At 44.8% G+C, this 11735-nt stretch overlaps 1 protein-coding gene across 1 annotated transcript; it reads right to left on the reverse strand.

Annotated features, from left to right (window-relative positions):
- Positions 1–3868: 3868 nt before the first annotated feature.
- Positions 3869–11413, reverse strand: LOC147028463 (kelch repeat and BTB domain-containing protein 13-like). The gene has a single exon (XM_085878879.1). The coding sequence runs from the start codon at positions 11383–11385 to the stop codon at positions 9703–9705; it is 1683 nt and encodes a 560-aa protein (XP_085735005.1). The 5' UTR covers positions 11386–11413; the 3' UTR covers positions 3869–9702.
- Between the last annotated feature and the right edge of the window lie 322 nt (positions 11414–11735).

The raw sequence follows: 11735 nt of genomic DNA on the forward strand, positions 1-11735 counted from the left end.
CCTTAAAATCATTCCAAATCACATTTCTACATTTCAATCACATTTTAAGTGCAATGGTTACGAATCAAATCAAAATTTTGGAAACATTTCCCTTATGTCAACGAGCACAGCATGTGCATTTCAACACAGTAGCCCCCACCCTCCCTTTGGATCCACATGTGAATTGAATGGAGGTTTCCGTACCCATAAATCTCTTCCAGCAGTACTAACAACTGTTTGTGAAGCAAGAACTTTGTCAAGAGGAGAAGCAATTATAAAACTTAGATTGCAAGGAGGCTTGTATTTATACAAATTAGGACCTCAGCTTGCCGGGCTGAGCAGTTGGAGGCAATTTCCCACTTTTCATCATTTTAAGTCCTGAACAAAGCGCTATTTAATTAATTTTGTCTCATAATGCCGGCGATAGCCAGTCTACTAAATGGACCCCCATTCAGAATATATTTTACATTTACAATTGTCATTTCACAATTTATCAGCATTTACATTTATGTCCTTTCCTGCCGACAAAACACAGAGATTCCAGTTTAGGGTTGGCCCGTGCAGGGAAAGAATCCATGGTGGTAGTCAGGTGGTGAGGAGGGGCTTTTACAGAAGATCCAGGTTGGAGTGGAGGAAGTAAAGGAACAGCTCGGTAATCTAAGAGAAGATAAGGCTCCGGGTCCATATAGTATGCAACTGAGAGTATTGATGGAGGTGGCTGAGCAGGTAAGCGAGATGTTAACGGATATTTTCAATAGTTCCCTGGATTCAGGACAGGTACCGGAGGATTGGAGAGTAGCAAATGTAACACCATTATTTAAGAAAGGGTCCCAGAGAAAAATTGGGAAACTATAGACCTGTTAGTTTGACTTCAGTCGTGGGGAAGGTGTTTGAGACATTAATTAAGGACCAGATGAGGAACCCATTTAAATAATATACAAACAAATTAAAGGTAGTCAGCATGGGTTTACCAAAGGTAGTTCCTGTTTAACAAATCTTTGAGAGTTCTATGAAGCAGTGTCTGATTGGATGGATGATGAAAAGGCAGTGGACATAGTATATATATATATATATATATATATATATATATATATATATATATATATATATATATATATATATATATATATATATATATATATATATATATATATATATAGACTTGAAGAAGGCATTTGATAAGGTACCACATCAGAGGTTGTTAGCCAAAGCGAGGGCTTGTGGAGTAGCTGGTCAGGTTACTAATTGGATTGCAAACTGGCTTAGTGGTAGGAAGCAAAGAGCGGCTGTGAGTGGGAAGATGTCTTGCTGGGAGGATGTAAAAGATGTACCTCATTGATGATGGGTGATTGTGTGCATGCGTACGGAATGCTGTTGGTGGGGGTCTTGTCAAGAGGGGTTGTGTGGTTGATGTGTGTTTTTAACCAAGCCCATTCCCCCTCCCCTGAGGGGAAGAAAAAAAATAAAAAACTATAAAAACAAACAAAGAAACAAACAAAAATTATTTCATTAATTAAAAACTTTTTTTGCATTTTCTTCCTTGGATCTTGAGTCGACAAATTAGTATGGTGTTTGTGCAGGCATGATGGGCTGAATGGCCTCCACCTGTGTTAGTTTTCCTTGTGATCCTTGTGATATAGGATTTACGAATCCATACCACCTCCACACAATAAGGATGCAACAGTTGTACAGCAAGCAAACTTCCAGCGAGCACAATGAACAAACAGAAATCCATAGAGGTAACTCGACAAACATTCGTAACACTTATTCGTTCTCCTCTATAGGGACTTGAACTTCTTAATGAGCAGGGCCTCCAACCCTCTCCTGGGGGGGGGCTAACCCCCCCTTCATAGGCCTCCAACCCCTGTGAGCACGGCAGAGCCTTCAACTCTCCGTTAGAGGTTTCCAACCCCTATTTAAAACATTTGAATGCCCAGGATAAATCCTGTAATCTTAGGTGGCCTCCAACCACCTAACTTTTAGGCCTGTCAATGAAGGTTCTCCTTTGTGTACCTCTCCTATCAATAGAATACCACGTTACCGGTTTGGCTGAGAGATGCAGCATCCAATCTGAAGTAAGAGCAAACATCTTAGTTCGTGGCCACTTGCTTGCTGTTATGCCAGACGATGGTGTTCCCAGCCCTGCCGGGGATTGTGTTCCCTGTTCAGGCACCAAAATTATGGTGGAAAATAACTCAATTTCTACAAGTTGGATCAGCATACAAATGGATACTCTTTAATTTCGTATATACAGAGGAAGAACATTCAATGATTCACTGAAACATTCGAATGGACTTCACTGAAACAGAAGCCCAAATTAATCCCTCTTCTCCACAATTTCACATTCCAATGGGAGGGTGAGACATTTGGCAATTCAACTCCAGAATGAGCTGATAAGCACAAGGCAAAATAACTCAAAATGCAATAGGTGGCCACTTTGGGTGGGAGGGAGAGAATGACAGAATCATGGCAAAAGCTGCAGTGTTATCAACCAGGCCACCCTCTTTCTTTGTGGTGAGCAAGACCTTTTTTCATAGCAAGATATTCCTTCTATCAATATGTAGGTCAAAAGACTCTCGGGAAAAGGGAAACATTACTGACAGCCAATTCGACAAGAGTATAAAAATTGAATTTATAAAGTACCAGCAACAATTATAATTGAGAATACATGAATATAATTACTTTTCTTCCACAACTGCCACACAAACAACAAACATGGTGCAATACTCCTGGGGGCTCCCCTGGTAGTGGCTGGATAAGATAACCAAGGAACAACTGGTAGGCATGGATGGCCCACAAAATATGTAATGGAGAAGAAAGTAAACACCTATGGATGTTATTTTTAATAAGTATTAGTATAGAACAAACGTTAACCCAGCCACTGTGGTTGCACAAGTTGGTGCACTCTCGGCGCCGGTCCCAAGCCCGGATAAATGGGGAGGGTTGCGCCAGGAAGGACATCCGGCGTAAAACCTGTGCCAAATCAAATATGCTGATCATAAACCGTATTTCCATTCCGGATCGGTCGAGGCCCGGGTTACCAACGACCGCCACCGGTACTGTTGGCCAGCAGAGGACCGGTGGAGACTATGCTACTGCTGGGCAAAGGAGGAGAAGGAGAGGGGGAAGGGGTGTCCAGAGGCAGTGGGAAAGGAGGAAGGGTAGAAGTGTGGAGGTGAGAGTTGCAACTTTGAATGTTGGTACTATGGCTGACAAAGGGCACGAGTTGGCTGATATGATGGAGAGAAGAAAGGTGGACATACTGTGTGTACAAGAGACCAAGTGGATGGGGTGTAAGGCCAGGAGCATCAGAGGTGGTTTCAAACTGTTCTACCATGGTGTGGAGGGGAGGAGAAATGGTGTCGGGGTAATCCTGAAGGAAGATTATGTCAAGATGGTATTGGAGGTAAGGAGAGTGTCTGACCGAGTGATGAGTGTGAAGTTGGAAATTGAAGGGGTGATGATGAATGTCATCAGTGCATATGCCCCACATATGGGGTGTGAGATGGAGGAGAAAGAAGATTTCTGGAGTGAGTTCGATGAAGTGGTGGAGAGTGTATCCAAGGAAGAAAGAGTGGTGATTGGAGCAGATTTAAATGGGCATGTTGGGGAAGGGAATAGAGATGATGAGGAGGTGATGGATAAGTACGGTGTCAACGAGAGGAATGTGGAAGGGCAGATGGTGGTGGATTTTGCAAAAAGAATGGAAATGGCAGTGGTAAATACGTATTTTAAGAAGGAAGAGCACAGGGTGACGTATAAGAGTGGAGGAAGAGGCACACAGATGGACTACGTCTGAAGTAGGAGATGCAACCTGAAAGAGATTAGAGACTGTAAGGTGGTGGCAGGGGAGAGTGTAGCAAGACAGCATCGATTGGTGGTCTGTAGGATGATGTTGGTGGTGAGGTTGAGGAAGAGAGTGAGGGCTGAACCAAGGACCAGATGGTGGAAGCTGAAGGAGGAAGACTGTTGCGTGGAATTTAGGGAGGAGGCGAGACAGGTGTTGGATGGGGGTAAAGAGGTGTGGGACGACTGGGCAACTACTGCAGAAGTGGTGAGGGAGATAACTAGGAAGGTACTTGGTGTGACATCTGGACAGAGGAAGGAAGATAAGCAGACTTGGTGGTGGAACGAGGAAGTACAGGAAAGTATAAGGAAGAAGGGGTTGGCGAAAAAGAAGTGGGATAGTCAGAGAGATGAAGAAAGTAGGCAGGAGTACAAGGAGTGGCGGTGAAAGGCAAAGAGAGAGGTGGCGAAGACTAAGGAAAAGGCATATGGCGAGCTGTATGAGAAGTTGGATACAAAAGAAGGGGAAAATGATTTATACCGATTGGCAAGACAGAGGGACCGAGCTGGGAAGGATGTGCTGCAGGTTAGGGTGATAAAGAACGTCAATGGGAATGTGCTGACAAGCGAGGAGAGTGTGTTGAGAAGGTGGATGGAGTACTTTGAGGAGCTGATGAATGAAGAAAATAAGAGAGAGAAGGTTGGAAGAGGTGGAGATAGTGAATCAGGAAGTGTGGTGGATCAGTAAGGATGAAGTGAGGACTGCTATGAAGAGGATGAAGAGTGGAAAGGTGGTTGGTCCAGATGGTATACCAGTGGAGGCATGGAAGTGCTTAGGAGAAATGGCAGTGGGGTTGCTAACCAGATTGTTTAATAAAGTCTTGGAAAGTGAGAGAATGCCGGAGGAGTGGAGATTAAATGTACTGGTTCCGATTTTCAAGAATAAGGGTGATGTGCCGAGCTGTGGAAATTACAGAGGAATAAAGTTGTTAAGCCACACCATGAAGTTGTGGTAAAGAGTAGTGGAAGCTAGGTTGAGAGGAGAGGTGATGATCTGTGAGCAGCAATATGGGTTTATGCCAGGAAAGAGCACCACTGATGCGATGTTTGCTTTGAGAATGTTGATGGAGAAGTATCGGGAAGGCCAGAAGGAGTTCCATTGTGTGTTTGTGGATTTAGAGAAAGCTTATGATAGGGTGCCAAGAGAGGAGTTGTGGCATTGTATGAGGAAGTCGGGAGTGGTGGAGAAGTATGTGAGGATCGTGCAGGATATGTATGAGGACAGTGTGACAGCGGTGAGGTGTGCGGTAGGAATGACGGACCGGTTTAAGGTTAAAGTGGGATTGCACCAAGGATCGACTCTGAGCCCTTTCCTGTTTGCAATGGTGATGGACAGGTTGACGGACGAGATCAGACTGGAGTCTCCATGGACCATGATGTTCGCGGATGACATCATGATCTGTAGGGAGAGTAGGGAGCAGGCTGAATCGAGCCTTGAGAGGTGGAGGTATGCACTGGAGAGAAGGGGAATGATAGTCAGTAGGAGTAAGACGGAGTACATGTGCGTAAATGAGAGGGAGGGTGGTGGTATGGTGCGGTTGCAAGGAGTTGAGGTGGTGAAGGTGGATGGGTTTAAATACTTGGGATCAACTGTCCAAAGTAACGGAGAGTGTGGTAGAAAAGTGAAGAAGAGAGTGCAGGCAGGATGGAGTGGGTGGAGAAGAGTTTCAGGAGTGATTTGTGACAGAAAGGTGTCTGCAAGAGTGAAAGGGAAAGTATATAAGACGGTAGTGAGACCAGCTATGTTGTATGGTTTGGAGGCGGTGGCACTAACAAAAAGACAGGAAGCGGAGCTGGAGGTGGCAGAGTTAAAGATGCTGCGATTCTCGTTGGGAGTGATGAGGATGGATAGGATAAGGAATGAGTATATTAGAGGGACAGCGCAGGTAGGACGGTTTGGAGACAAAGTGAGAGAGGCGAGATTGAGATGGTTTGGACATGTGCACAGGAGGGATGTGGGGTATATCGGGAGAAGGATTCTGAGGATGGAGCCACCAGGTAAGAGGAGAAGAGGAAGGCCAAAGAGGAGATTTATGGATGTGGTGAGGGCGAACATGCGGGTGGTTGGTGTGACAATGGAAGATGTAGAGGACAGCGTGAAATGGAGATGGATGATCCGCTGTGGCGACCCCTAACGGGGGCAGCCAAAAGAAGAAGAAGAATATAGAACAAACTTTGGTACATCACGAGAGATAAAGGTTCTGGTCAAGTTTCATCAAAACTGTGTGTGTAGCTTCTGAGAAGAAAGCAAATACATATTTTGGGGGGCAACCCCCACATAGAATCCCTGAGACCCCAATATTTTTAATGGTGTGAACATTCTTTGGTACATCATGGGTGATGAAGGTTGTGGTCAAGTTTCATCGAAATCCTATGTGTAGTTTCTGAGAAGTTGAAAGTATTTGTGGTCGGACGGACTGATGGATGGACGACGTGCCATCCCATAAGTTCCCCGGAACTATGTTCCAGGTGATCTAAAAAGGTGCATAACCTCACGGGCTACTGGCTTTGACAAAATCTCCAATTTACATTTAAAATACATTGGACCAAACGGCATATCAGCCCTCACAAATATCAGCAGTTTCTCCAACCAACACTCAAGAATTCCTCAAATTTGAAAACTCGGCAAATCATTTCCATCCTTAAACCAAAGAAAGATCCCACCAAAGCAGCCTCCTACAGACCTATCACGTGACTTTGCACATCCTACAAAGTTACAGAACACCTTATACTTACACTCACAAACCCTTGTATCCATCTCTCACACACCCAACACAGTCACACCAAACCGCTCCACCACCACTCTCCTCACAAACCTCACACAAAACACCTTTGAAGGCTCCAACAATAGAAAACCATCAAAACGCACTATTCTCACCACAGTAGACATCAGCAAAGCATTTGACACCATCCCAGAACTCTTACTCACAAACAAAATACCCAACACAAACATGCACAAGAAACACCAAACACTGGCTGGCCAACTACCTATCAGGCAGACAGTCATTTGTAATTTTTAACAGCACGTCATCATGCACACGATACCTTCCCAACAGAGTCCCTCAAGGCTCAGTCCTCTCCCCCACACTCTTTAATCTGTTCATGCATAACATTCCACAACCACCCGAGAACATAGCAATAGCCTCATATGTGGACGATATAACCATTACCTCGACTTGTAACAACATCAACACCACCACAGCACAAGTTCAACCCTTCCTCAGCACCCCACAAACCTGGCTCACCATCAACACACTGAAAGTAGCTCCCTCAAAATCATGTCACTCTTTTAACAAATTACACGAAGGAACATAGCGCTGCACCACACATCACACTGAACAACATCCCTATTCCATACACACACCAAACCAAAATACTCGGCGTCACTTTTAACACATCCACGTCATTCTCAGATCACATCACAAACATTAAAAAAAAGAAACATAGGGGCGATACCCCTGGGCACTCACCTGGTTGGGGATTTTTAGCTCGCCTCTTTGAAGAAAAGAGAGCTATAGCAATCCCCCCGGCGTGAGCGTGAGTGTGAGCGTGAAAATGTTAAAGTTTTTGGTGCAAGTTATTTCCTTTCTAATGTTTTTATCTACCACACTATTTTTTTACTGATTACAATATACAAATACATATATTGCTTTAAAATTATTTGGATCAGACTTCACTGCAATGCTTTATAAAAAATATTATTACACTAGTTGTTTAATGCCATGAACAAACTTTGGTTTGTTCATCTTTTCAAGAGAAGATTACAAGTACCTATTTTGGGGAGTAACCCCGCTGTAATCCCCAGATGGCCCGATGTTTATATTAATGCCGTGAACAAACTTCGGTACCTACCGGGTGATGAAGGTTGTGGTCAAGTTTCATCGAAATGATGTGTGTAGTTTCAGAGAAGTTTCAAGTGTTTATGGAAGGACGGACAGACACTGGCGGACTGACGTGCCATCCCATAAGCTCCCTGGAACTACGTTCCAGGTGAGCAAAATAAACATGCACACCCAGGCTGAACACACTTAGGGCACTCACAGTCACCGACTCAGGACACCACAGAGAAACAACATCACCAAAATACAAACAATACATTAGGTCAGTCATCAACTGCGTCAGCTCATCTTGGGCCTCCAGCCAATTAAAACACACATCTCGACACCTTACAGACCATACAAAACAAAGCCCTTCCTATCATCGCAAGTTGCACATGAACAACACCCAGCGAGCACATGCACACAGAGGTAAAATGCTAAAAATCAGAGCACTTGGATATGAGAGGTGCACCCGACATAACCAAAACACCGAGCACAACCAACACTGCCTGGCACAACCAAAACCACCTGGCACAACCAATATCGCCCAGCATTAACCTACCCAGAGCACCTGGCATAATCATTGCCAAGAGACTGCTTCTCACAGCATTGATGCTCTGTGAAGAATCTGGTACATTTGATTGATTGACTGTCAAAGTTGATCACAGAATGGAGAGGAAAGTATTTCTTGCATCATAATGTCGGTGCAGGCATTATGTTCGTCCATGAAGTGTCTATCTCTGGGTTCGATTCCTGCAGAAATTCAAGCAGACTATAAATTGCAACACCGGCAGGAGATGCTACATTGTGGAGCACGTCGTTCACCATGGTGGATGTTTAGTCCGGCTGGTCCCTCCACATACCAACGGGATCATGTTTGTGCCGTTAGCCCGTTGGTCGTGTATTTTGCCCACATAAACCAAGCCGATAAGATTAAAACAAGTCTCTTCACCAAAAACTTGAGGCCTTTAGCTGAAAAAAATAACGCACAAACAAACACACAGACACTTCAAAATATGTATATAGATACAGCTGATGAGAAATCTCAGGCACATGGGTCTTGGTTCCAATATTTCCATCGAGCCAATACATCTAGGTTCTTCGTACAAGCTCTTTACTTCCGTTTCATTAGGAGTAGTTGAAGTGTGACATCCATCGGTAAGAGTCGATCGATTCTAACAGTCAGTTCCAACTCTATGAGCTCTCAATGATGGTAAACATGACACATCATTTTCAGCAGCACCCTCCTGGGTACACTGCAACTGATCAACTTTTCATGTCAGGGCAATATGGTGTGAAAAATATAACCATCACATCATTATTTCTGATTAAGATGTGCCATACTCTGCTACAGAACGTTGGTGCTGCCGCGAAGCAGTTTCTTGGTAAGAGTTATATTGGGTGGTCGTGGGATCTTCAACATCCACCAACTCATACCTGCAGACGAGACTCCCAGTTCAACGTCCATCTGAGGGACAGCACCACACATTGATGAATCAACCTACCTGTGAAACTTCAGGATGACAGTTTGTAGCTGGGTCGACATTTGAACCTGGGCTCGACCGCTCGGAGGTGAGTGTGCGTACCTGTCGGGCGAGGCAATTCTTCCAGTCCTGGGAACCCATTGAACAAGCTATGGCATTGAAAAGCATTTCTATGGTTTAGCATTTTTCTGATTCTTCATCCATAGCTTCGAATAATTTTGTCAAAAGTGTAAACATTTGCTCATTGGATGCAAACACGATACCAACTCGTACCGGTTCAGGTCTTCAATCGCACGAATAAAAGATCGATTTCACAAATTATTTATTTATTCTTCTTTAAACCAAAAATTCTCCAAAAAATGTTCAGTTGTCGCACCGTAAGCTTCTTTTTAAGAGCTTCACGTGTACGACACTATGCTTACTCGATTTACCTTTCTCCTTTCCCCATTTTTATAAAACTTTGAGATTCACCTGCACTTTGTTTCCTGGAATCATTCCTCAACAGTTAAGGTATTCAAATTAAACTCTGCAACTAAATTTACCAACGGAAGCAAAGATTGAAACAGCGGCACTCTTCATATCGGGCTTTCCCTCTCGCCCAGGAATGAGAGCGCCAATAACGCGTCGTGCGTGGATGGAAATGGAAGCTCATCAAGTAAACGAGCAGTTCCTTCTGTTACATCGATCTGGGCCACACGATTGTGATCCGGTGTGGGCATTAGAACGACGGCCCGTCCCTCCATCGGCATCACCACTGCCTGCCCGGTTAAACACAACTTGGGTAGTTCCACCGCAAAGGCCCAGCGGCAATCCACAGTATCGAATGGCACCGCCACGCCTCCATCGTTACTGCCACCGACGATGTAGATGCGATCGAGCGACACGAGCGCGTAGGTAACAGGCATGTCGGCAACTACCCGTGGCAAACTTGGAAGAACCTCATCCCATCGATCGGCCTCCGCATCATAGCGAAGAAGCAGCTTTTCGCGCGTTCCAGCCAAAATTCCGGCGACAAAAAGTTCTCCTTTGTGGGAAATGGCCAAAGGAAGGTCATGAGTCAGCGTGAGTGCAAAATTGTCGAAGGGGAGCGGTGCGATCAAAGACCATTGGTCGTGCATTGGATCATAGCGCTCCACCGTCGTGTACAGGCGAGTGCCGACATCTGGGCCCAGTGCTGGGGAAGCCAAGTACCAGCCACCCAGTGCAAAAATGGAAGGGGCAACTGCCACAGCACTGAACCTGCGTCTATGCTTGTGCATCGGTGTGATAGGCCTCCACGTGTTCGTTAGTGGGTTGTAACGCCAGCCCAGGCGAACAAAATCTGAGTGACCACTTCTGTTCGGCGACTTCCGACAGCCACCAAAGACAAACAGGTAATTGTCAAGCACCGCAGAGCTGATATTCCATCTGTCCTCAGCAAATGGAAGTCGTGTCTGCTGCCTCCATGGTGCGCCTGACTGGCTCTTGACAGAGCGGTACAAGTAGGCCGAGTGTTCACCCAGTTTATTGAGACCTCCAGTGCATTCCTTCTTAACTACACACAGCGTTGGAATGCCGGTATAACGTGATTGCCTCAATCGCTCTGCATCTGAATCAGGAAGCTTGCTTACAATTGAAGCTAATTCAAGAAAATTAAAACTCAAGTTCATTTCCAAAGCATTCACCATGTCCTGACAACCAAAGGCTTGCACGTGCTTCAGAACATTGATGCATAGACCTGCTCTGTCTTGATGGCAGAGAAACTTGCTGCATGCTTGGAGATGAAATGCAGCAGCCATGTAGTCGGCAACTGCAATATGGTCAAGGAAGTCATTTTCTTTCAGATCTTCAAATGCGACACATTTCTGCCCATGAATGGAATCTAAGATGGACTCCAGAGGGCCTTGAGGCAGTGCCGAGAGATCAACGTACCTCTCCAGTGTCTCTTTCATTGGCGAGTGAAATAAGGCTCGAAAGTATCCACTACCGCTGCTCAACTTTTCCTCAGAACAGACAAAGTCAAAACCACTACAATGGATGGTCATGGTTCTGTCCTTGTCAGCTAATGGATACACTTTGGGCCCACTGATTGAGGAATCGAGACCACGGTTGTGGACCTCCACGTTGGCGGTATCATATTTCAGTGTCGCAAGTTTGAAATAATGGATTACATGATGGAACAACAACCAGAAAGAAGTGCTTACAGCTTGCAGGCGTCTGATCACAGCTACAAACAATGAATTCCAAGTCCGGGACGAGTGTTTTCGTTCGATCATCATGGAGGTTGAGTGGCGCAGTGCGCTGGGGTTGTCTCTATAAATAAACCCGGATGTTGCAACTTCTAGCCAGGGTGTTTGAGAGAGCGGCTCACAACCTGTGGATTGGGTTCAACCTTTTTCATTTGAATAGCATGGATTTTATTATCATTCTCTGCTTCTGTTTTACACACCATTTTATTTGGCTCTTCCACCTTTCATTGTCCTTAATAAAGGCAGAATAGGGTGATAATAATATATACATATATTGCGTGCAATTCACTGATTCATTGGAACTTACATGCAGCATATTGAATAAAACTATGAGGGCTACCTTCCCTTGTTTCATTCCTCGGTATTTTGAATTGTCATCA

The sequence above is a fragment of the Eptatretus burgeri genome, chromosome 4 (assembly GCF_056783735.1).
Source record: "Eptatretus burgeri isolate ZD-2024b chromosome 4, Ebu_testis_v1, whole genome shotgun sequence".
Classification (NCBI taxonomy): domain Eukaryota; kingdom Metazoa; phylum Chordata; class Myxini; order Myxiniformes; family Myxinidae; genus Eptatretus; species Eptatretus burgeri.